Consider the following 26,184-nt stretch of genomic DNA (forward strand, 5'->3'; position numbering starts at 1 on the left):
CACTGCATTTTGAAACAGCCTTGTGCAGTAGGTCCTGATGTCCTCCATACACATGTGATGTGAACATGGAAGCCAAAGACTGGCATCAGGTGTCCTCCCCGACGCTCTCTACCTGAGCTTTGAAGACTCAGTCTTTCAGTAAACCTGGAGCTCACCAGCTCAGCTAAGCAGTTGGCTAGAAATCAGGAGATCTCCTATCTCTGCTGTCACATCACAGTGATTGCAGTGTTTGCAGCCACTGCCAGTTTTTCACATAGGTGCTAGGGATCTGAACTCAAGTCCTCATACTGGTATAGCAAGTACTTGACCAACTGAGCTATCCTTGGAGCCCCACCCCTCTTTTTTTCCTGTGGGAGTTTTTGTTTTTTATTTTTCTTTTTGTTTTACTTTTACTTTGTTTTGGTTTTTTGTTTGGTTTTTTTGAGATACGTCTTGAAATACAGCCTTGAACTCACTATGTAGCCCACACTAGCCCTGAATTTGTGAGGATCCTCCCTGCTCAGCCTCCCGAATCCGGGGACGACAGTTGTGCAATGCTCTCAGTTACATGTTCCCGTGTTTAGGAGTGGCCTTTGGAGGTAGAGAAGTCCTTCCTACTGTCCGGCTCTGTCCCACCCTCAGGACCAAGAGTGGATGTGCCTCATGCCTCCATGGAGCTGATGATATGGAAGGTTATCCTCCCACCCTTGGGTACTGGTTGAGGCCTGCTGTTTTGTTAGAGTGAAAAAAGACCGAGTATTTGAGTTGTTCACATGGGGACAGGGAAGAACTCATAATTGTTTGCTGCTGAGGGTATCAATCCTAAGTCTCACAGACAGCTTTTTAGCAAAAAGTTCATTTTAAGAAATCTTGGGGTTGGGGATTTAGCTCAGTGGTAGAGCGCTTGTAGCAAGTGCAAGGCCCTGGGTTCGGTCCCCAGCTCCAAAAAAAAAAATCTTAACACTCATTTAGAAGTATGTGAGTGAGTGAGTGAGTGAGTGAGAGAGAGAGAGAGAGAGAGAGAGTGTGTGTGTGTGTGTGTGTGTGTGTGTGTGTGTGTGTGTGTGTGTGTGTGTGTGTTGGGATACCATAACACATGTTCCTGTCTTGCAGTGTAACCTCCTCTGAGAAGGTGGACAAAGCCCAGCGCTATGCAAACTTCACTCTCCTTTCTATTCCATATCCAGGTAGGAAACCAGGGACAAACTTGCTGCACATGCCTCCTGGGAACGCTCTGGGAGGAGCTGTATCAGGCAGCATGGATATCTGGGCCCCAGATCATAGAAGTCATGATTGAGGGTCAGACAAGGACCCTGCAGAGTCTTTTATTTTCTAATCTAGGGAGTGATGGTAGTCAGAGAAGGGATCTGATCTTGGCACTCATGAGCCACAACCTTGAAAACCATTACTTGTCCTCTGAGCTTCAGGTCCCTTCAAGTAGCAGTTGGTACTTGGAAAAGTTTAACTCCGGGGTTTCTCATGAAGACTAAACCTTGCATAGCCACATGACCTTTGCACGCATGAGGAAGGGACATGTCTGCTCTGCCAGCCATCATTCATGCTGCTCTGGCCATGTTCGTGCCTTCTCATGTGTGTCCAGAGCTGTCACCCCAGACAGAAAACCAGTGCTCTGTCATGAGTTATACAGTAACCTCCCTAGATTGCAGGGCATTCTGGTGTCTACAACACCACTTTGCATCTCTTTGTGGCCAGGTTGTGTTCTCACACTGGAAACTGGAGCTGTGTGTCACTGGTCCCCCACTGTCCCTGCTCACTCAACATGAGTACCAGGCTTCATGGATTAGAGCAAGAATACCTTCACCTCAAAACCTCTCTGTTTCTCAGCACTGACACGTCCCTCAGTCTGGACTCGGGCTTTCCATCCTAGCCTTAGAAACATGTAGCCAGTAGCAGGCTGCAATAGCCTCTCACAGAGCTGTGTAAGGTCCAGCTAGTTCCTTGTTTGTTCTCCTCAAACAGGAGATGGCCTCAGACCCACCCTTGACAGTCCTCACAGTGTCTGTCTCAGACACACTTTTCTGCCACAATGTGTTTGGTGCCCTGTAGGCTGGGTATAACCTTGGCCTTGCTGTAATAAGCCCCTCAACCTTTGTGAGAATCACTTCCCTCCTTTATACCGTGGGATAATGACACCCGTTTTAGAATAAAGGGAGAGACCCAGCCCTATTAGGCTCTGTAAGTTATGGTTCTTATGAGGAGTTTGTGGGAAGAAAGGCTCGTGAAACCTTCTCTTGCCCAAGAGCAACTTTGGGTTGATGTAGGTTATGAAGATACCACTGGGCCTGACAATGCCGGCTGCACACTGAGGCAAAGGTTCTTGTTCAGAAACATCCAATCTTCCCTTGATGCCCTTGGCATTCTGTGCTAGAGCCATCAGTGGCTCTGTGGGAGAGGCTACTAGGAAACCACAGCCTCAGCTACTCTGTGATAAATGTGCCCCCTGAGAGACAGACATCCTTGTTTATATCTGAGTTCCAAAAAGGGCTTGGCTAGGAAAAGTAGTGTCAGCCCCAGTGCTTCCTTCCAATAGCTATTGTGCAGGGTGTCTTCGGTTGTAGTTTGCCAACTCAACTACAGATTCCTCAAATGTTAACACACTTTATTTCCCTAATAACCTGTCATTGAATCACAGTCCATCTGGCTTAGGGCTGAAGATACTTAGTGTGATGTCTGTCTGTAATAGCAAAATGAGAGGCATAGGTTCATTAAGAATAAGAATTAAGGGGCTGGAGAGATGGCTCAGCGGTTAAGAGCACCCGACTGCTCTTCCAGAGGTCATGAGTTCAATTCCCAGCAACTACATGGTGACTCACAACCATCTGTAAAGAGATCTGATGCCCCTTCTGGTGTATCTGAAGACAGCTACAGTGTACTTATATATAATAAATAAAAAATAAATCTTTTAAAAAAAAAAGAATAAGAATGAAGTAAATGGGGTGTAGGAGGGGGCTCAGTAGAAAGGGGGACTGGGAGGAGAGGAGGGGCTCCCATTGGCTATAAGTGAATAAGTTAATGGGGAAAAAGTTTTTTAAAAAGTAAATGACGGTACTTCCATTGATAGAGCAAAATATTCCATAGTCATAGAGAATAATGCTCAATACAGTGAGTTGGAACACATGGTACAAACAGCTATAATCCCAGTACTTGGGAGACAGAGATAGTCACTGTAAAGTCAAGTCTAATCTGTGTAGTGCAGTCCAGGACGTCCAGGACTACATAGTGAGATTGTCTCAACATGAGGTAAGGAGCAGGATACACAATTATCTAGTTGATAATTCCCAGTTATGTAGAGGGAAAAGTACTTACTAAAACTGAGCAGAAATGACGGCATGAAAAAAAATGATCTGGGGGCTGGAGAGATGGCTCAGTGGTTAAGAGCACTGACTGCTCTTCCAGAGGTCCTGAGTTCAAATCCCAGCAACCACATGGTGGCTCACAACCATCTGTAATGGGATCCGATGCCCTCTGCTGACCTGAATTTCCATCAAACTTATGTGCTTCGTTCGTCTGGTGATGTTATGTTGAGTGGAGGAGGATACAGAGGACAAGCCAAAATGAAAACGAGCCAGACACAGCTGTAAAGAGTAAAGGGACAGAAGAAGCACTTTTAGTTAACACGCTTGTGTTCTTGACTTCCTCTTCATGCCTGCGTCACTTACGAAGTGAAATTGCTATTATTGAAGGTCATGATACCTTTGGCCTTTAGGGACTGTCACTTGAGTTCTATAAGTACTTCAGGGCTCACAGGGGACTGAGGATAGCTTATATTGGAAATGGGCAGTGCCCCCAGCTCTTCCTTCACAGCAGCAGAATAGATGGGGCCAAACTCTACCGCACATGACTAACTCGTTTCCTTTGGAATGGAGTGTTGCTGTCCCTGCTTGTTCCCTCACTAGTGGGTGCAGGAGCTTACTGTAATAATGTGATCTGGAATTGCCTGGTACCGTGCCTGTCTGTTCCTCACAAAAACAGTGTGTACATCACAGTGTGTACATCATGGGCTTAGTTGTGACTCAGCTTGGGTCTTGTGGGGTTGCTCTAGCAGGCAGGGTTGAGAAAAGCAGAGAATTTCACAGTGCCCTTAGAGATAATTGGGGTCTTCTCTTAGCCCAGGCTCATAAGCCTCAAAGCCTCTGATAGTTACAGCTGCTCTTTCTCCTGGTAAGGTACCCTAAAATAGGCTGAAGATTATCTTCTAACTTCTTAGTCTGTTTCAAGCCTTGGGCATTAGTATGTGAAATGAAAGCCAAGTTGAGCACATGGGCTAGGACCCCCACTTCCTGTCCTCAGAAGGCGCTTTATGCCCTGAGGCAAGCTGTGGGAAGTCCCTGGGAACTCAGCTTCTGGCTGCTCACAGAATTAAGAAGTTGCTACCTTCTAGAATCTCTCTGGACTTTGTGTCGCCACAGCCACGTGCCTGCTGGGGTCAGCACAAGCATTAGCTGAGGAACTCAAAAGTCACTCTACGTTGTTCCTCGGGTGCCTTCCCTACCCTGGGACTTGATGCCACAGGGGCATCTACTAGCAAAGTGGGTGTGTTCATCTGACAAAGGCAGGCTGACAAAGGCCAGGGGCAAGCCTCATCTCTAACCAAAGCGGCTGGGTGCTGCTTGCCGAGCAAGAATTGACAAAGTCTGGAATGCTGGTGCACTCAGTAGGCAGACGCTGGTATGGATCTCAGTGAGTTCAAGGCCAGCATAGTCTGCCTAGCCAGTTCCAGGTTAGCCTGGGCTACAATAGACCCTGTCTCTGTAAAACCAAAAGCTAGTTGACTAAGCCAAGAAGTTGGCACAAGATTGATGTGATGTCAGTTATGTGTTGTCATTTGAATGTCACAGGTACCTGAGCAGCTGTGCAAGTGACTATACTGTCTTACATGTATTACTGCATTTCAGCCTAAAGCAGCCATCCTACAAGTAGGAAACGTGGGGCTCTATGACATTCGCTAACTTAATCCCAGTCACGGGTGTAGGTAAAACTGAACTTTGAAGTTGGGCTTGCTTCCAAAGCCTCTTCCCTGCCCAGTTTCTCCCTGTGTTGACAAGGCCTCTCCTGGTAGAGTTTCTTGGGAGTTTGAATAATGGAGAAAGTACCTTTACATTTGTGATGGTAATGTCAACTGAGCACTTGTTAGCTTGCAGGTGCAGTCCATATCTCTGGAACAAGGATGTGCAGTTCTCTCTGAAAGACTGCTGCACACATCTTCAAAGATGATGTCTCAGTGTCTGCAAGACAGTGGACTCCCACTATGACTGGGCTTGTAGGATAAAAAGGGACCTGCAGTGAGAGAAGCATCACTAGTAACCAGGGAACACAGTGTTGGGAACAACTGGGACCTTGTATAGCTAGAAATAAAGTGATGCCAAAAGCTTGCTCTGGCTGTCGATCTCACTCTTCCAGTCAGCCTCAGCTGCTCAAGGCCACCAGTTTAGAAGGCTGGGTGTGAGTTCTTTGTATCTAGGGCTGTCTCCAGAGCTTCTTTGACCAGAACAGGAAATGCTGTAACTTTTCTTCTTTTCCAGGCTGTGAATTCTTCAAGGAATATAAAGATCGGGATTACATGGCAGAAGGGCTCATATTTAACTGGAAGCAGGTATGAGTGACTATATTCAACTATGTTTCTTTGTAACAGGAGACCACAAAGAGCTAGTCATCCTCCCAGGGAGAATACTTCCCTTCTCTTTGTTATTGCCTGAATTAGTCTGTATCTTCCTCTGCTGCTTACATAGGAAGCAGCATTGTGTAAATGTCTCACAGCACACCGTTTCCTCCCCCTAGTTTTCATGGCTGCCTGGAAGCAGCATTGTTTTTTCAGGTAGCAGATTGTGCACAGGGAACCTCTCTTGCAGCTTCAAACACTTCAGTTTCTGACAGATAAACTTCCTTCAGCCATTTTTTTTTTTTCCGGAGCTGGGGACCTTGCGCTTGCTAGGCAAGCGCTCTACCACTGAGCTAAATTCCCAACCCCTCCTTCAGCCATTTTTAAGCTATTCCAGAGTACCCCAAGCACTATGGAGGGCTGTTCCAGCTTCAGACTAGGACCTGTTGTTGCCACAAGTGTATCTGCTCAATTACATCTCAGTGTCATTTTGTCCTTAGGACTACGTCGATGCCCCATTGAACATCCCCGACTTCCTGACTCAATCTCTGAATATTGACTGGAGCCAGTATCAGGTGAGGGCCTGGTCATGCAGGCAGTAGAAAGGAGATGGTGTGACCAAGGGGCTCTGTTTCCTGGCCTTTGAGACCCTTGTGCAAATGCTGTGGTGCTCTGACATCCCCCAGCCCAGACAAAGAGGAACTCTTTGTCTATTGAATTGTCTCTTTGCAAATGCTTTTTTTTTCTTTCCAGATCAGGTCTCACTGTTTAGCCCTAGTTGACCTGGAACTCTTTGTGTAAACCATCAGGCCAGCCTTGAATTCAAAGATCTTTTTTTTTTCTTTTTTGGAGCTGGGGACCGAACCCAGGGCCTTGGGCTTGCTAGGCAAGCGCTCTACCACTGAGCTAAATCCCCAACCCCTGAATTCAAAGATCTTAAAGGTGTACACCGTCACACAGAACACTCCTTGCTTGCTTTTGACCAGGGAGTTAGTCTTCTGAAGGTAAAGCGATGATCTTCGGCCACCAGAGGGATCTCTTCTGAGGACCTCTCCAAGTCTGTCTTTCCACATCTGGGCTCAGCCACTCTTCATTTTCCCTTTAATGTGTTCTGTTAGAAGTGCAGAGCTGCATGACCTCATTTGACTGCAGAAACCTTAAAGATGGAGCTGGCTCTCTACACTGTTTAACTGTCACAAGCTGACAGCTGCTGGGAGTCTCCCTTGCTGCTTGCCACTTGCCTCAGACAGGACAAGTAGCTCTTCTGCCACCTTTCCCAAGTCCTATTCTGTTGCCTGGCTGCCCTCTTCTCAGCTTCCTCCTGTCTGTCTGACACCTTGCCCTTCAGGATTTGGCTCTGTGTCCACTTCAGGAAGATTTTCCTGATTTGCCTCCTCTTCCCATCCCTGATGATTGGATGCCTGGATCTACCTTCCCATTAACCCCCTGGGTGTGTCTATCCTGGAATTTTCCACTGAGCTCTAGTCACAGGTCTAATGATCTGCTCTGTGAGTTCCATGAGGGCCCACAGCTTGTGTATCTCCTCCTCACGTCCCCACACAGAAAGGTAGGCATTGGAGCACATGCCTGTCATCACTTACTCAGGAGAATCATTGCAAGTTTGAGACCAGCTGAGCAACTTAGAAGACCCTGTCTCACTTGAACTCAGGCCATCAAGCTTGGTGACAAGTGCCTTTACCCACCATGCCAACTCTCCAGCATGAGTTTATCTTATCACAGCTTAGATGCTCAGGCAACTGAGTAGTACATGCAGGAGGGAAATGTCAGTGTCCTCCTGCACAAGTGTTTCTGTAAGAGGACCATTAGAGAGGAAAAGACATCTGGTCCTATTCATTGGCATCTGGAGTATCTTATGGAGTCCTGCAGCCTGGGCTATGGCTTCACAGATGAAATGACCAGGAGAGCCTGCAAGCTCCTCAGTTTGTTGTGTGCAGAGCCTCTCCCCTAAGCTGCCCCTGTGTTCTCTCTGGAGCCAGTTGTTTTCCTTATGCAGGTGCCAGTTAGATTTGATGACCTACTCACCTTGGGTGACAGAAGGGGCTGTGTGTGCTAGACCCGATAAGGCAGTCTCCTCTGGGAAGGGTGTAAGAAAGGACTCTGCTGAGTAGTGGGAGGTGCTGCAGTTGGGCTCTTCTGGCCTTGAGCAGACGTTCCCTTTCCCCAGGAGTGAGACTTAGCAGCCCTATCCTAGGCTTCATTAGGATTCCCTGAGTGCAAGTGTTCTCTGAGCAGGCATGCTGGAGGGCCTTCATGTTCGTGAGAAGCAGGCCGCTGGCTAGCTGTTTTCAGAGAATGGGCACTGATATGACTCAGGAACATGATGGAGGCAGGATGGAACGAAGCAGTCAAGCCAGTTGGTCTCACTGAGTCTCCTCATGTCATCTTCAGCCAGGAGTGCACCCTGTCCTCTGTGCATGTTAGTTAGCTTTAGGGTCCCAGATTCTCTAGTGCTATACCTCAGAGTGATCTTAACTATTGTTCGTCTCCTGTAAATCTTAGAGTCGGGTGGTACCACACTCACCCTCAGCTCACCTTGTGTGGCTTTGGGCCGGCCTCCCCAGTACAGGCCTCCCCTCAGATACCTGGGCCCTGCCCTGGGGACATGCTGTGTCTTCCAGGTCTCCTTTAGATCTGCACTGCTTGTCACTCTGCAGAGCCCTCCACCTTGGTTCCTGCCCTCCCCTTGCTGCTGCTATCTTCACAGCAAGCCTAACCCGAGGCTTCCTGGTCTATGGCTGCTATCCTCACTCTGTAGAATCCCAGCTCAGAGGAAATCTCTTGGCAATAGTGTGTCTTACATGTTGAGCCAGATGCGTAAAGAGACCCTCATGCTGGTAATAGCTTTATTAGCACAATGCTGCAGCAGGTCTCTGGAGCTGCTGAAAGTGGGTCAGAACTCTCTGGGGGCGTGGGAGGGTCAGGTAAATGAGTCTGCTTTAAATTCCTGGGAAAACCATTGCAATTACAGGTGCCGTGTTCCCTTCCCCCTGAGGGAGGTGCTCTCTCACTGGTATGCACCACCCTCTCTGCACAGCCCCGACCGCTGATAGGCAGTTGTGTCCTAAGAGAGCAGAGGCTGTCCCTAGCAAGGGAAAACGGCTCTGCAGAACTGGGTCAGACCCCTCCATGGAATTTAGATTGAGAGTGGGCTGCTCCATAGTGCCTGGTCTGCCCTCTCATTCAGCTTAAACAGATTCTTGGCAGCCTGTGCGTATTGCCTGACTCCTACCCAGTGAACCTCTTATTTAAAAAAATATACTGTGTACATTATTTATTCATCAAAAGACAGTGAGTGTAGTGCTGGGCGTGGTAGTACATATGTATAATCCCACCACTAAGGAGGCAGAAGCCAAAAGAACATGAGTTTGAGACTAACCTAGGCTAATAAGACAATCGCTAAAAAAGGCAAAGGCTGCAGACAGATGGCCCAGTGGGTAAAGATGGTGGTTGCCATGCCTGACAACCTGAATTTGATCCCCTGAACCCATGCAGAGGTGTGGAAGGAAAGGACCGACCCCAAAAGTGCTCCTTTGACCTTCACTTACAAGCCAGGGCAGGAGCACTTCATGTAATATAGCATTACAACATTACATTGTTGTTTAATGCATATGGCTAATTGCCTGCATGCATGTCTCTGCACCACTTGTGTGCAATGCCACAAGTGTGCAAGGAGGCCGGAACATATGAGATTCCCTTGAGCCACCTCAGAACTGCAGTTACAGATCAGGGTGCAGGAAATTGAACCCTGATCCTCTGTAAGAGCAGCTAGTGCTCGTAACCAGTGCTCTCCAACCCCAGGGGTGTGTCTTACACACATGCTAAACACTGGTGACAAAAGAATAGCATGCAGTGAACAGCAGTTAGGGCAAGTCCTCAGTGTAAGGGTGATTGAGAAGGTTTATATTTGTGTTGGTTTCCATCGTGTGGTGCGGATGAAGGAATGACCCTTAACGTGACTGACCGTTTGAAGCAGTATCCACCCTGGGGCCCCTGGACTGAGAAGCACTTGGCTTATGGTTGCTTGAGAGCACCTGCTGAAGACTTTCCTTCCTCACTCTCAAAGCACTGAGTGAGGGAGGGCGTGGGGAGATGGGTGCAAGGAGAACTTCTGGAACTGAGGAATGAGTCTCAAGGTATCTGGGGTTGGAGGCCTGGAGCTTAAGATTGAGAGCTTTATAGAATTGCCGCCCAACATGTCATGCTTGGCACCATTTGTTAGTTTGAAGTAGGGTCTCATACCCAGGCTGGCGTAGCTGAGGGTGGTCTTGAATTTTACTGATCCTCCTTCCTGGGCCTCCTAAACGCTGGGAGTACAAGGGCATACCATCACACCTGGCAGCATTTTAGTTAGATTTTCGGTACTAGGACAGAACCCAGCATTTCTTAAATGCAAAGCATATGCTCTACCACTGACCACACCCTAGCTGGCCTTCCTGTTTGTTTTGGTACTTTCCATACTTTGTAGCCAAACTCATGACCTCCTAAGTGAGTGCTGAGGTCACAGGCACATGTCACTATGCACAGACAGTGGTTTGGGTTTTTTTGTTTTTTGGGGTTTTTTTTTGTGGTTTGCTATTTGGGGGTGATGGTGTGAGGTAGTATTTATAATGTCCATTCCTGGTCATATTTATTACTCGATCCCTTTCCTGTTTTGCCCAACAGAGTTGGGACCTGGTGCAACAAACACAGAACTACCTGAAACTGCTGCTTTTCATCATGAACAGAGACGGTGAGTCTCTCCCAGCATCCCAAGCCTGCAAAGTGCTGACTGGGAAGGTGGGATCACCTCTCAGTGAATCTCCCAAACCAAAGAGACTTTCTGGGCTGGATTCCTACCCAGAGGATGCTGAGAGCTTGAAAACACTTGCTGCACAAACTCAGTGAATTGGGTATATAGACTCTGCCCAGGTGGAAGAGAAAAAATTTCCACCATTTGTTCTCTGACCTTGGCCTATGCATTCTTAATGTGCACACTAAAGAGATGCTAGAAACCAAGGCAGATGTTCCCACTGTCTAGATGCTCCAGATGCTCCAGGATGAGATTAGGGAATAATTCTGGACAGGTCCCCGGGGGAAGGAGGACACTGAGCTGGCCTGGAGGCCTCATTTGCACCAGGCTGCAGGCCTTTCTCAGACAGGGTTTTCAGGAGAACTCTGTCTGGTTCTCACTTGGTGTTCCTGTTCCACCACAGATGACCACGGGCTGCTGGTACACTGTATCTCAGGCTGGGATCGGACCCCCCTCTTCATCTCTCTTCTACGCCTTTCCTTGTGGGCTGTGAGTATGAGTGAGCTGGGGTCAGGGAGCATACAGAGACCCTGTTAGGTTCTACCCTTTGGTGTCTTAATTGTCTCCAAGACAGAGAGACTTTGGTGTGAGGGTACATTCAGCAAGTGTCATGTTTAAACCTGTTCTTGATTGGGGGTGGGGTAGGGTAAGGGTGGGCATGTCTATGGTGTGGCTTGCCCCTGGCCTGTACTAGGAAGGCAGCTTTCTGACCTTGCTGCTCTTTATCTCTCCTAGGATGGGCTAATTCACACATCCCTGAAGCCTGCTGAGATCCTCTACCTGACTGTGGCCTATGACTGGTTCCTCTTTGGGTAAGTCTTCAAGGAACACCGGCCTTTGAGGTTGTGTGTACATGGTGTATTAGCTTTTCTTATGAGGAACAGAGATAAGAAAATAGCTAGGGGTAAAAAACAAGTTGGCTCCCTTTGGAAAGGATCAAAGGTATTGGCAGGATTCATGTGATGCACCGGTGCCAAAGACTTGGTCTGTCTGTGGGTCACGTCTCCCTCAGCTCAGTGTTGTGCTTTGACCTTCTCGCTGCTCTTTTTCAGACACATGTTGGTAGATCGGCTCAGCAAAGGAGAGGAGGTAAGTACCCCTCATAGACATGTACCACACCTTAACATAGAAGGACATTCATTCTGGTTGAGAAGGCAGTTTCTCAACCCAGGATACTTGGATGAGCTTACCATGCTCTTCCCTCAGGCCATGTGGTGGGAAAAAAGCTAGAGCGCAGAGCCCCCTGTGTGGACCTCAGGCTCCCTTTTACCACAGAGAAAGTTCTGGCCACAGCTACTATGATCATTTTAGGCTAATTTTCTTTCTGTACTTGGCTGGGGAACCAGTGTAGAAGTTGGTTTCCATAACTCCATGCTCAGAGCTGAAACATGGAGTGCTTCTGTCTTCAATCCTGCTACACTTGGAGTCCCTTCCCTTTTCCAAGGTGGTCTGTACACCCAGGCTTCTGCCTGCTTCTCATCTGCAGGCTCTTCCAGGTCCTCCTCGTCTCTCCGTCTCAGAGTGATCAGATTCCTCTGCCTTGCCTCCTCTATCCTGTCTGCCCTTTCCACATCTTTGCCTGTTTGTAGTTCCCCCAGCATCAGATCTGAAGTTTGGCTTGAGTGTCTCCTGGTCCTGCTTACCGCCTAGGTGACCTTGAACAGCATGTTTCACCTTGAGTCTCCTGGTGTCTCACTGAGAGATACAGATGCCTATCGGACAGTGTTGGCTGTCTCCGCCCACCCCCAATGTCCAGAAGCATCCTTCCTTCTCTCCCTTCCACTCCCAAGTTTGCTTCCCTCCTGGGCGTCTTATCTCCAGCTTTCTTTTGTTGCTTGTGCCCAGCTGCTCATCTCCCTTCCAAATCTCTCTGAGCACTTATGTGTCTGCAGAGCTCATAAGCTTGCTCCTCAGAGGCCTCATGAACTCTGCCAGAGGCAGAGCCTTTGGCATTGAAATCTGGGCGGAAGGCCTCTCTGTAGCTTCTTTGGAGATTTTGCTGGTGCTTTAGGACATTCTGTCCTCTACTCGCATCTCCCTCCTCCCCCAGAGCAAGCCAGATGCTCCCTTCAGAGAATAAGGGCAAAAATGAGGCTGACTGACTGGGCTCTGAGTCCCACCCTTCAAGTCTCTCAGTGTATGCATACGGGTCTCTAGGAATGGAGGGCCGTGGCTTTTCCCTCCAGACTACAGACAACCTCTGTAATATAGCAAGCTAAAAACCGCTGGTAAGGGCCTCTTTACCCTGTCTTCTATCTTTGAGATTCCCAGGATACATTAGCACATTAAAAGGCTCAAGAGTCTGATGAAACACCTCTGTCATTTTATGTAATGCAGCCTTTCCTACTGACCAGATCTGAGCACCAGATCTGAGCAACCCTCTGCCTTTTTTTTTGGGGGGGGGGTCTTACAGGGCCCTGTGGGAATGTATGGGTGTTTCCCTGAGTCTCATGGGTTGGTTGTACATTATGGGATCCCTGGGTGGTATATAGCCTGGTATATTGTGCAGGCTAAATAAAAGTCTCTGGTATGTTTCTAGAGGCCACTGGACTAGGGTACTGGCTGGGATTTGCTGATGGGTTTGCTGCAAGAGTCTGTCTCCTGTCCGTACCCACTTCACAGTGAAGACCTAGGCCTTACAGTTCCAGAGCATAGCAGGCTCAGCTCAACCATGGCTGCCCTACCCCAGTTCTGACTCAGTATCTGGTGCACCCTCCCCATGGAATGCCTTCCTCTTCTGTCCTACCTTATCCATTAATCCCTCCCAGCTGCCCTTGCCTGTCAGAAGCTCTCCCTGGGATCTTAGATGGAAGTGGGAACTGCTGTTATTTTCATTGTAAAAGTTGAGAATATGTGTGTTGAAGGTTTGAAGACTCTACATTGGACCTCTGTGTTCCCAGAAAAGAAGCAAATTACATTTTCCCTACCCCAGCCTATGGGCACCTGCCCAGCCCTGCTGAGCCCTCTGTATGACCCACATCAGTCATAAACAGAGTCCCCAACGAAAGTCATTCCCCAAAAGAGGTGTTGACCAGAGCAGCAGCAGCACTCTTCTGCATGTTGCTGTCTCTGTCTTCCCGCTGGGGAAGGCTAGCTTCTCACTGTGCTCTGCCTTTCCTCACTCCTTCAGATTTTCTTCTTTTGCTTCAATTTTTTGAAGCATATCACCTCCGAAGAGTTCTGCCTGAAGACCCAGAGGTAAGTGGAGGGAGGCAGAGGCACTCAGGGGCACTCCTCCACAGTGGGGTATTGCCATGTGTCCTAGCCCTGACCACTAGAGCCAAGTGTCCATGCTGAGGTCCTGAGTGAAGAGGGACTGAGTAGTCTCTCATGGGGAGGAGCTGGTGGTGCTGTAGAAAAAGAAACAAGCCTGTGGGAAGGAGGCCTCGCCACTCCTCATGAGCTTGAGCTGATACTCATCCCCCTTGAGCCCTATAGTAGCCCATCTGTGGGTGGAAATGTCGCTCAGTAGCAGTGTCTGCCCACCATGCTCCAGGCCCTGGGTTCAAGCTTCAGTACCATTAAAAGAAAAAACTCAGAATATGACCCCATAGAAACTGAATCATGTTCAGCTGGACAATCATGGTGCACATCTTTAGTCCCAGAATTTGGCAGGCAGATCTTGGGTTCAAAACCAGCCTGGTCATCTGCACAGCGCAGCAGAAATCTGCTTCCAGCCTGGAGAACAGTCTCGTATGTCTGGAAGTTGCTCTAGAACTCAATGAGAACTTGGATCCTGCAAGTTGACTTGTCTTCTTTACCTAAATTTGCCATTTGTTGGGCCACAATTGTGTCCCAAATGGCCAAGATGGTAAGGAAAAGCAGGCTGCGTTGACTCGAGTCTGGCAATGTGACCAGCAGACTAGTAGAGCCTGGAAGTAGGCCTGCTACTTGGCAGACTCTTGTTGGTAGGGCCCATCTCTGAGGTGCCAGGATTTGGAACTGTTGTTCAGGCTGGGCAAAGTCAGTGGAGAGAAGAGCAAAAACTCCAGCTACAGCTGAAATTTCCTGCTTGGGGTTGTCATTCTAGGAGGAAGAGTTTGCCAACTCGGGATGCAGGCTTCACTGTGGAAGATATCTGCATGTTGAGTGAGTCCTGTCCCCTAACAGGCTTCACTTCTTCACCATAGCCATCTGAGCATAGATCACATGGGGGACTATGCTAGAAGCTTATTTGTGTAGCCACATAGTGTGGAAAGCCGGGAGATGGGTAGTGGACTGGTTGTGGGGAAGGTAGCATGCTAACTTTCTGCTGTTTTCAGGACACAGAGATCGAGGCAGCACAACCAGCCTAGGCAGCGACTTCTCCCTGGTCTTGGAGCACTCACCAGGAGCTGTGGGCAGCTTCAGCTATGAGGCTGTGGAACTTGTCCCGGCAGGAGCACCAACTCAGGCAGCTTGGTGAGGGGCCAGACTGAGATAGAGCAAACTCACAGCTGTAGCCCAAGGCCGCCAGCCCTAGGGGGCCAGGCTGTAGCCCCAGGAACAAACAGGGCTCTGACAGAAGGCTTGAGAGCATAGCTTCATCCCCTGCTGTCAGTACTGGGCCTCAGAGCCCAGCCATCTGGTTGGTGAGGTGCACTGCATGGTAGCCCAAAAGCTAAAGGGCTGGTGATCCCAATGGGACCAAGGAGCAGCAATGAAATGGGGGAGGGAAGAACACTTGTCCAATGTGGTCCATTGTGCCAGGACATGTGGGGAGCCATCGTAAAAGCTGGGTATGTAATGGTAAGGGACCTCCTTTGAGGATCCTCCCATGAGAATGTGGCAAGATCTGGGGCCTCCTTAGACACATGGCAGAGTCTGTGTAGCACTTGTGAGTGAGAGAGTGGAGCAGTTAGTGTGCCACTAAGAACAATGTTCTTGAATGACCTGAGGCTAATGGGCCAATGCATTGGACTGTCTTAGCCTCTCAGTTAAAGTCCCAGCCCTTGTTGCCTTGAGCCTGGGAGAGGTCCAAGTATTTCTGACATTTTCCCCATATACAGAGTGACTCTGGGGGTCTAGTAGTGACAGCCTTGCTCTTCTGCCACAGGAGGAAGAGTCACTCATCCTCCCCACAGAGTATGCTCTGGAGCCGGCCACAGCCCTCTGACGACCGCCTACCTTCACACCATGGGTTCACTGAAGCCAAGTCTTCTAGCTCTTCATCCTCAAACCATTCTGACAACTTTTTCAGGATGGGCAGCAGTCCTCTTGAGGTCCCCAAACCCAGGTGAGGAACCTCAAGGGGTTAGGAGCCTGCTGCAAGATGCGGCTGGCCTTCCTCCATCATCAAGGTTGGAAGTGGGCTGTCTCACATTTAAGTTAGCTGGTTGATGGGGGTAGCTGAAGGACGTGTGTGCTTAGCAGGCTCACTCTTTTGAGGGATTCGTTGCTGTTGGGGCACAGAGACTTCACTGGTTTTTAAAAACATTTGTAATCGTTTCCTGGAATGCTGTGCAATACATGGGTACACAAACATGATGGTCAGGACTGCCACCATGTGTCATCTTTGGAAGAGCCAGACCTCTGGACTGCCCATTGTTACTCAAGATGGGTCGGAACACTCTGGGTTCATTATATCTCGCATCCTATGTCCACCCTGGTGGAGAAGCTACAACAGAGAAGGCTCAACCAGATGTATGGCTGTGGAAAACCACAGCAGCTCAGTATATATTGAAAAAGCATCAACTGATCCAGGACAGGTGTGCCATGAGGAGGCCAGCATGCTGCCTCCTGGGTAAAGTTAAAACTGAGTGTGCAGCAGGGCCAGTGAATGGGGGTGGGCATGGTCTGGCACTTCGGGGAAAGCATTTCCCAGCTGGTGGTCCTACTTTTTCCCTTTCATATTCCAAAGAATGAGTGTTGATTGCCCTCCTGTCTAAATCCTAGAGAATTCATAGCCCTTCTGAACAGAACAAAACACTACAGGGCCAAGAGGTCACTAGAGGATTAGCAAAGTGGACATGAGCTCTGGAATCCCACTTAGACTTGATCCCAGCTTTGCCATATAATGTCCTGGTAGGTTTTTGACTCGGTGTTCTTGGTAGCAGGCCTGTTAAAAGGTTAAAACTTCTGGTACCCTCCTTCACTCACTGGACAATAGGAGACAGGAGGCAGAGCAGTGAATGGTGGGCAAGCATGATGTCAGCTGCTCTGGCCAGAGGTGGCCCATGTGCCCCACCTACAGGTGAGCCCTTCATCTCAGTGCCATTTGCAGATCCTCCCTGATGCATTTGTTAAGCCAAGAGTATAGCCCATTGGAGCCTTGGTGGCTCTGACTAAATAGAGCTAGGGCCAAGCAGACACCCCACATTGCCTGTGCCTGCTTACATCCTACACGTGGGGCTAGCATGTGTGCCTATGCTGTGACCCTCATCTGCACTTGGCTGTCTTTAGGGCTACTCTGGGTTGTGGTGGCACTATAAGACTCTTGCTTATGGTCCCTGCCTCCTTTTCTGCCTATGTAGCACCACTGAGTAACTGGGCAGGAAACCAGAAGGTTCTGCTTGCCATCTAGGCCTCACCCCACTATAGACAACTCATGTTGACCTGTCAGTACTCCTTCTGCTTCCTCACCCACTGTCATCACTTCTTTCAAACCTGGATTGTTTTTTAAACCTTTGAGTGAGTGACTTTATCAGCTGGTCCAGAATGTCTACAAAGGAACTCTCTCTGGGAGGCTGAGGAGTACGGGGGATCCACCTCCAACCTCAAAGCCCTATACTTGAAGGCCAGGCCAAGGATAATGTGGACTTAAATGGGAACTGGGCAGGCAGTGTCGGGCAGGTGTTGTGAGCAGCATCTGCCCAGAGCCAGGCCAGCTAGCCAGGCAAAGCAATTCTGAATCGGACATCTGCTGCCAGCGGTTTAAAAGACTACACTATTCTGATTTGGAGCATTCTAATTATGTATTTCCATTAACATTAAAATTAATTTAGTCTCTTTTATCTCAAAGTGCCTGAGGGATCCTGTCATTAGCTATTCTGCCTCTTAGGTAACAGTAGCCAATCAGGCCTTGAGTGCTACAGGCACTTCTGTGTGGAAAACACCCCTTTAAGAAAGCCATCTGACTGCCAAGTCACTGCTAATGTGTGCTAGGTCTCGTGTGTGCTTCACATTTCTCTAAACTTAAGGTGGGACCCCATGAGAGGAACGGGAGGCTCTGCTCAAGAAGTGGGGAGGGGAGTTCTGTACAGTGTTGATTCATACACACCAGGCTTCAGTCCACATTTCTCATTGGGAATCAACTTTTGGCTTTTCACTGCCATTGTATAATTAGCCACAGGGCTCTGATTATACAGCCTACACTAGGAAGTCACCCTGCTCCACCTTGGCATGGCCTCAGTCTTTGCTCTCATGTCTCTTTATGAGTGAGGTGGGGGTTCTGGCACAGTGCTGTCCATGACCAAGAAGATGGTGGCACCACTGAGCCCAGCTTGCTGCCAGGCTGCCTGAAGAGCAGATGAGCTTGGCTGAGAGACACCAACAGCCTGGCTGAATAGCTAAATAGCTACACAGGACCTAACCTCTGCTGCCCAGTTAGCTGCTTCCCCAGGCACTGCCACCTGCTCATTGTAAAGCAGTGAGCTCTGTCCCAGGCTGTTACACAGCAGAGAAGACTGCCTGCTCTCTGCACCACACACTTGCGGTCCTGCAGACCTAACATGGGTACTGACATATCTAAGGCAGTCCCAGCTTGAGACCCTGGGGAGAAGACTGAGCCCCAAGACTTCTCCATGAGCCCTTAGGAATGTAGGAGGCCTTGTGGGGCCGACATGCTCAAATATAAAAAGTGAAAGGCCAGTTTAGTAAGAGTCCCCTCCCAGGTTCTTGGGCAGAGGCCATGGGGCCATCCTTGAGATGCATCCCAGGTTGCCTTTATGATTGGTGTCAAGAGGACGAGTCTGGATCCGGTAACACATAGGCTCCTCAAAGGCTAGGCCCCGGCTCCGCTATTCCCTTCAGGTCATTGGCCACCTGGTGAATGCCTTTCCTTTTTCTAATCTGTAATCAGATTCTTCAGACAGGAAGCTACCTTTAGACATTCTATGACAGCATGATTAGTTGAGATGCTTTCAAAAAGCAGTAAGGGGAACAGAAAAGGCAAGTAGAAAAGGTACTTCAGGTATACTCTTACCTGGGTATAGTCCTCTGTGTTTCCTTCTCGTTGCTCCTCTGGCCAGCTGTCTCCATCTTGCCACAGTGGCTGCTGGCAGCTCCTGAGACTCCCCTTGCTTTCTTTTCTCACACAGAAGGCTCTCGTAAAGGCCTTCTCTTCAGTCACACTTAAAAGACCTCTTCGTGAGCTAGCCTTACTCATATTAAGAAGGAAAATCAGCCAGCAGTGGTGGCTCATGCCTTTAATCCTAGCACTAAGGAAGCTGAAGCAGTAGACTTGTCTGAAGTCAGCCTCGTCTACATAGTGAGTTCCAGGCTAGCCAGAGCTACAAGGTGAGCCCCTGTCTTCATTTGGTTTTGTTTTTAAGGAAAATTGGCTAGAATCCGCATGGGCCAAACCTGATTTCAGTCACAGCTTTAGCCTTCCCAGCTGTGCAACTTGGGGGGAAAAAATCAGTTCCCTCAGAGCTCAGTTTTCTCACCCCATTCTTAAACAGGAACAGTAACCCGGAGCCCTGTAAATCAGGATAAAATGGGAGTAATGAAGTCAGGCCTCTCATACCTGCCATGATAGATGATTGTTCTTTCCACAAATGTTCCGAAACTGTAGCTTTTTTTTTAAGGAACTGTTCTTATCAATCATCTGCCAGCCATGTCAGGGCACTGGACAGCTGGTAAAAGGCCAGGCCCGGTGCCTCACTCAGACTTATGCTTGCCTGGATTCAGCCAGTAACTCTTTGTATCTGTATTTTTGTGTTTCAGTACAGATGCTCAAAGCTCCCTGGTGTAACTGCCCTTAGCTAGGTGTCTGCCAGGAGGTAGGGAGACTGGGCCTGGACTATAAGGTGTTGCCAAGGAGCAACACCTGTGCAGAGGCTGAGGTCCCAACCCTGGTCTAGGACAAAGCCCCACAGCCCGGGTCTAAGGGGCGCTTGGCCATGCTCTTTCTGGTGCTTGAGCAGGAGGTGAAAATTCAGACTTCTGTTTTTGCAGGCTTTGTTGACACTTGTGGAGGAGCCCAGAGCTGGAGCCTTAACTAAAGCTGGTGAGGGTGACCCAAATACTGAGCTTGCTACAGCTCTTCTTCCCCTCCTTGTATGAGACACAGGTCCCTCCAGAAGGACACTTACCTTTTGTCTCTGTCTGTTTAGTCTGCTGTAATCCAAGTGTTAAGTGTCTTCAAATGCAAGAGCCGAATGGTTATTTTACATAACCTAGTCTTTAACTTTTATCTCAGGTAGGAATTTCTCGTGTTCATTTTTGAAATTTTTCATTGTCTCTCAAGAGTGGCTGCTCACTGAAAGGTGTTTTCTGTCCTGTAAGAGGGATACCCTCTTGCTGTGCTCTTACCTGGTACTGCCTCTGGAAATCAAAAGGAATTGACTACCCCAGGGGACCATAGTGCTTAAGGGGAACTAGGCAGTAGTTACACATTCCCTGGGCGGGCTTCCAGGTTTGGGCCTTGAGAAACTTCATTGCATTTCTTGTCCAGGAATGTCTTGTCTCGTCTTCCCAGCTTCCTCTGCTCAGGTGTTCCACTCCTCACTCTCTAATCGTCTTTGAGTCTCAGAGCTGTTTCCCCATAAGTTGCTAAAGATGGGAAAAGTCTACCCATCAGATAGGCTGTGGAGACCGAGGAGCCAAGCTGTGCCCCTCAGCTGGAAGTTTGCGCTGGCCAAAGGCCCAGCACAGCCAGAACACCCAGGGCAGGCTTCTCTGTGGAGGCTGGCTGTGATTGCAGGTCTGAGGTTTATCTAGAAACTGGAAAGCCTGGCTTCATGCACCTTTCTGTCAAGTACTAGACAGACCATGTTCTGTTTTCATCTCTAAAGACATCACACTTGGCCAAGGGTCACCACAGTGATGAATGTGGCAAGGCCTGTGTTGAAGGCATTCCAGTTCATAGCAGCTTTTAATGTAGAAAGCCATTTGTTTTCCCTTCTCTCAAGGTGCTTCTAGTTTAGGACAAACCTGTATGTTGTCAAACCTGAGTTTACAAAAACCTCATAAAGCCTATGAGATGGTGCGCCCAGCCTGATGACCTAAGTTTGATCCCCAGGTTTCCACGTGTGGAGGGAGAGAAGCAATTTCTGCAAGTTGTGTCCTGATATCCACTGTGCCATGCATGGATTACATAGACATATATATAAATGTGGTATAAAAATGAAACTCCGTTCTTGGTGTGGAGGGAGGCTGAGGCAGGAGGATTGCTACGAATTCAGAGACAACTTGGACTGCATAGTTTTGTTGTAGGCATCTTTCAAACAGATCACCAGAACTGTACTTAGGTCATGGATGCTTGACAGTAGATTGGCCAATCAGAGGCTGGAGAAATGGCTCAGTGATTAAAAGAACAGGCTGATCTTCCAGAGCACCTGGGTTCAATTCCCAACACTTACATGACAGCTCACAACTGTCTATAACTCCAGGTCCAGGGGATCTGATACTCTCACACAGACATACATGCAGTCAAACACGAATGCATGTAAAATTAAAAAAAAAAAAGATTGGCTAAAATAATGTGGTGAGGGAAGGGGAAGTGTTGTCACCTCAGGATCCACTGATGCCAGAAGCTAACTAAGGTAAAGTATTTTGCCCCCACCCCTGCTTCCTGGGCCACCACTGTTCATACTCCAGCCCTGTTTCTGGATCCTTGTGGGAGCTGTATTTGCTATTCTTGAGTTAAAAAAATAAAAGGTCAGTCTTAGCACTTGGGAGGCTAAGACAGGAGGACTGCTCAAATTTGAGGCCAGCCTGGGCTATGTAGTGAGTTCTGGGCTTGATGCCAGAGACTGACTTGCAGCTTCCCAGACACCCACAGGTCAGCTGCTGTCCAGGACAGAGGAGAAAGCGTAGCCTGAGTGGGGAGGTAGCAGCACAGCTCCCTCCCCAACTCCAAACCCCCCTCTTGTCAGAAGAGGCCTGATGGAGCTGTCAATTTGCAGCCTGATTTGATTCATCCCTCCCCTCCGGGCATAGCTGTGAATTTGCTCTGTGGTGCTCTTGAATACAAACTCTGGCTCCTGGAAGGAGCTGCAGAAGAAGGGGGACCTCAGGACTCCGTCTGTTCACTCTTCCATCTAGGTCACCACCCTACCCTCCACAGTGCTCCAAAAAGCTTGTCCTCCCTTCTGATAAGCTCTCAGTGGGCCTGGGTTCCACACAGCACAGATGCATGTCACAGAGTGGGTGACTGCCCTTGGGCCCAGTGCCAGCCTAATCTTCGTGACAGCTACTGTTGAGGTGCTTCTTTACGGCAGCAAGCTCTGGGAAAGGCACATCTGCTACAGGCTTTGGGTCTGGGGAACCTCTTGTTGCCCTGCTTTGCTCTTGGTCTTTGGCTTCTGTATCTGTACAAAGCACTCCTCACAGCCTAGCACACCTCAGTCTTCTGTCTCAGTCACTCCTTACCCAGTTTTGTTTGCTCATTTGAAGAAAGTAGTTGGCTTTCAGCTGCTCTATCAGAACCTCACAGCCGTGGCACAGGGCCATTTTGTTGCCCACTCTTCCCCAGAGCACCCTGTCAGGCATATGACTGACTACATCATCTCCCCTCTCTCTCCTCTCTGCCCCAGATCAGTGGACCATCCCCTGCCCGGATCCTCTCTCTCCACAGACTTTGGCAGCTGGCAGATGGTATCGGGCTGTGGCAGTATTCAGGAACGGCCTGTCCTGCACACAGACTCCTCTCTCCCTTTCAGCTTCCAGGATGAGCTCCCTAACAGTTGTCTGTAAGTGTCTTGCTTGAGAAGGCAGGATACTCCCCTGCCCCTGTCAAAAGCTGGAGAGCAATCAGGAGTGCTGGTCAGCAGTGAGGGTGAGGCTGACCTGAGGGAACAGCTTGGGGTCTTTGCCCCTCCCCCATTTGTCTGAAGCCTGTGGATCCCCAGGGAGTGAAAGACTCCTGTGGCTGCTCAGGAAGTGCCTTAGGCTTCATGTTCACTCTTCTCAGCATCCAAAAGCCCATCCACAGATGTGTCAGGTGTACCCTGAGGGGAAGCTAGCTGGACTGTAACTTTAGAGGATTCTATTTATGTGTGAGGCTTTGCCTGACATAAGAATCCTTTGAAATCAGAACAGTGGGGTAGGAAAGTAGGTGTATGTTAGAGGCCAGAGCAGAGTGGCACTGAGTTATCCTGGGTCTGCAATGCAAGCAGAACCAAGAGTTCCTTTCTACCCCAACTCTTCCACTTTTGCTTAAGGACAAAAATAAGGATTGGCTGGCACTGCTGGATCATAAGCCTCTTCCTCTGGGAAAGTTACATGTCACCTTGCCAGCGTCTGTGACTTGTAGATGTCAGGCAGGAAAGAACCTCCAGTGGCCCAGGAATAAAGCCTGCTCCTCAGATGTACATAATAACAGGCCCTTCTGTAAGCCTTCCTTCTCACCTCAAACCATGTCGGGATGGCTGGAAAGGATAGGGACTCACCCAACCACTACTGGAATCCGGTTCACAACATTCAACCCCTGGCTGTTGGATTGGAGGCAAGTTACTCTGGAAATTGGGAAAGATGCAGGTCCTCTTGAAGTCACACAGGGGCTTGACAGACACTGGGATACCTGAATACTCCCAGGGTCCTGGTCATATAACCAGGAGGTCACCATAGGACTTCTGTATCCATTGCCTGGCCCAGCTGCCCTGGCAGGCAGGCCCCAAGACACAAAGCTAGATCTTAGGTTTTTGATTTGAGGATTTGTTTTTGAGACAGAATCTCTAGCCTAGGTTGGATTGGTATAGTAGTAGCCAGAGGTCACCTTGAACTTGTCATCACCAGATTACGTGCAGGGCCCCCAAGCCTGATTTATGTGGTCCTGAAGATGGAGCTCAGCTTCATCCATGCTAAGCAGGCACGCTACCAAGCAAGCGCAAGCCACAGCCCCATTCCATTTTTGGAAGACAAAGTCCTTCGATCTTTTTTAAGAAGTATTCTGCCAGAGTGGTGGAAGAATCCTCTCGGGACAGCGTGGGTCGCCTCAGAAGCATGCAGAGGCAGCCCACATCATCCAGTCATACAAACCAGTTCTGAGGTGGTCTCTGAGTTCTTAGCCAGCGCCCCAGATCTGGCAACTTCTCAAAAGAACAGATTATGAATTGGAGTCTCTTTCCATTCCTTGTGAAGACGACATTGAACTTCATTAGGACAACACTCACTATAAATCCTAGCTGCTCTGTTCCCAGTCTATGTCTTGGACTCTTAGCTTTGACTTTCCCAAGCCTGTTAAGCAGCTCTGGAAAAATTTGCTATCCCAGCCCCACTGCCTGCTTCTGTCCTGCATACATCAGTGCCCTGTCTTGGTTCCATTTCTTGTCACTAAACAGATTGGTTTTTGACCTTTCTGCTTCCTGAAGGTAAGAGGCCATGTGAATATGCAGGTAGGCCCTTGGCTGCTATCCCTTGTATTATATGGATAGAGAGACGTCCTTTTCTCCACTGAAGCCTAAGAGAAGCTGAGACACGCACATGGCCTCCAGCCTGAGAAAAGCCTCATTAGAAAGGTTCAAGGACACATGTCTCCCCACAGTGCCAGCAGAAACCTCGGGGTTGCAGGGGTAGGCATCGCCTCCTTTTCCTTGTACTGCTGTAGGATCAGTTTGACTTTGCTTTGCCCAGAGCATGCTGCTTCTCTTTGCCTCTCAGACAACTCCCACCAGCCTATTCCCCTGGGCACTTGTCTCTCCTCCTCCTCTTGGTTTCAGGACTGCCCTCTATTCCCACACTTCCATCTGTTTCCCCAGGACCTGGGCTTGTTAAGGGGGCACTGCTGTTGCCTCTCCAGAGTCTTGGAGAGGATTCTCCAAGGATGGCTTCGGAGGACAGAAAGCTGGGATGAGTTAGTCTGTGGAAGGCTGTGGAGACTCCTCTGGGTCTGTGGCTCTCCAGCCAGTCATCTAGCAAACCGTCTAGCAGAATGTCTGCACACACCTGACCTTGAGTCCAGAGGATGATACCCTCAAGCCTCTTCTGTTACAGACCCTCTAGGGCCTCAGACAACCCTTTGTGGAATTTGCACATGGATAAGCATGAGGCATGTGTGCTTATTTCCTGTTTGACCTATAATTGCAGATGATGGAGGGAGGCTTTCTCAGTGCCATGATCAGTGTCCTGCTGGGGAAGGGAGAAGAATCAGAGCGATGCCTTCCCAGCCGTTTCCACGGGGAGAACTTGGCCTCCAGAGCAGCCAGGTTTTCAATGGCTGAATCTCCTCTGGGAGGGGAGGGCTGTTCAGTTCTAGCCACAAGAAATCTGTAGCTGCTAGCAGCTGAGACCTGTTGCCATATCTTGGGGGTGGGGAAGTGCTTCCTTTCTGGCAGGCACAAGCTTGTGTCTCGCTTGTTCTTAGGGGGAGTGGGAGCCAGCAGATGTTGGAGCAAATAAATACACCACTGCTTAGCTCCACCTTCCCCGTCCACAGAATGGTTGTTCATCCAGCAGAAAGAAGGGAGAGTCAGTGCCCGATCATGTGTGGCAGGGCAGTGAGCCCATCTATGTATTTGGAGTCTGGACTGCAGGCTAGATGCTGACTTTATGCAGTTGGAAATTCAAGGATAGGCCATTTGGAGTGGCGTTGTTGGATCCTGTCCTATGGTAATCTATTCATCTCTCTCTCTCCTCTACAGACTTACAGCTCTGAGTGACAGGGAGACACGGCTGCAGGAGGTGCGGTCTGCCTTCTTGGCTGCATACAGCAGTACAGTGAGACTTCGAGCTGCAGCCCCCAGTCCCTCTGGTGCCATTGGGGGCCTGCTAGAACAATTTGCCCGTGGTGTTGGGCTCCGGGGCACAAGCACCAGTGCCTTGTGAAGCTGACAGCCCATGGTTGTTTCCTGCCCATCTCAGCTGAGCCCTCGGTGGAATCAAGCCATGCCTGGCAAAAGGGGCATTGTGGAGCAGGGGAAATGTCACATCCATCCCCTCACTGTTGCACACATGACAACCCCAAACCTGAGCAGGCCTGAGGATGGGACTTTCTACCTCCCAACCTCCTGACTGGTGACCACTCTTGTCACTGCCTCCCACCAACCCTGCCTGGTCTTTGGATTACTGTCAACTCTCAGAACTGTGTTGGAGGGTACAGGGGGTTCCCAGGGCCTCGTGAAGGCTATAATGTCAGAAAAGACCCCAGTCTGCACTTTTTGTTTCCTGGGAAGGAGAGTCACCTGCACTGAAAATGAGGCAATTTCACACTAATCACAAAATAAAATCAAGTTTTTTGAACAGCTTCTCTCTGGCGTTTCTGGTTGTGACTGTCCTAGGGCTACTCGGAACCTTACTGCCTGTCCTTGTGCCGGATGAAGGGTTAAGCTTTGAGGATGGAAGCAATGGAGGGTTTATCTGGTCTTTCTCTGCTGGGGAAAGAAACCCAGGCCTTGTGTCTGAGCAGATAAATGCTCTACCACCGAGCCAAATCCTCAGCCCTCATCAGTCAATATAAGCCATAAAGGGTGGCATGGGAGTGGGGTCAACAGCCTGAGTGAGCTTGACCCCGGCTGCCTGTTCTGTGCAGGTTCTGGGTCTCTATATAGGCTCAGAGTATGGACTTTCCTCTTTAGCAGGCCCTGAAGCAGCAGTGCTCTGGGATAGAAGACCTGAGCCAATAGAGGGCCAGGCTTCTGGGCCATGGACACAGCACAGGGGAGGGAGCTGCTTGATGAATGTCAGGATTCGAAGG

General features: G+C 49.3%; 1 protein-coding gene across 22 annotated transcripts in view; it reads left to right on the forward strand.

Moving 5' to 3' along the window:
- Mtmr14 (myotubularin related protein 14) overlaps positions 1 to 25,909 on the forward strand; it is a 43,003-nt gene extending 17,094 nt beyond the window's left edge. For 4 of the 22 annotated variants that reach the window (XM_087657578.1, XM_087657568.1, XM_087657587.1 and 1 more), the window contains 12 exons: positions 1,093 to 1,166; positions 5,523 to 5,593; positions 6,100 to 6,174; positions 10,283 to 10,349; positions 10,813 to 10,898; positions 11,145 to 11,221; positions 11,462 to 11,498; positions 13,540 to 13,607; positions 14,440 to 14,498; positions 14,672 to 14,810; positions 15,445 to 15,624; positions 25,133 to 25,732. In XM_087657578.1, coding sequence (XP_087513704.1) covers positions 1,093 to 1,166; positions 5,523 to 5,593; positions 6,100 to 6,174; positions 10,283 to 10,349; positions 10,813 to 10,898; positions 11,145 to 11,221; positions 11,462 to 11,498; positions 13,540 to 13,607; positions 14,440 to 14,498; positions 14,672 to 14,810; positions 15,445 to 15,624; positions 25,133 to 25,316 — 1,117 coding nt within the window. In that variant the 3' untranslated portion in view covers positions 25,317 to 25,732. The other 18 variants (XR_015685577.1, XR_015685576.1, XR_015685578.1 and 15 more) reach the window with 9 other exon arrangements.
- Positions 25,910 to 26,184: the final 275 nt, after the last annotated feature.

Source organism: Rattus norvegicus, chromosome 4 (genome assembly GCF_021556685.1).
Source record: "Rattus norvegicus strain SHRSP/BbbUtx chromosome 4, alternate assembly SHRSP_T2T, whole genome shotgun sequence".
In the NCBI taxonomy this organism is placed as follows: Eukaryota; Metazoa; Chordata; class Mammalia; order Rodentia; family Muridae; genus Rattus; species Rattus norvegicus.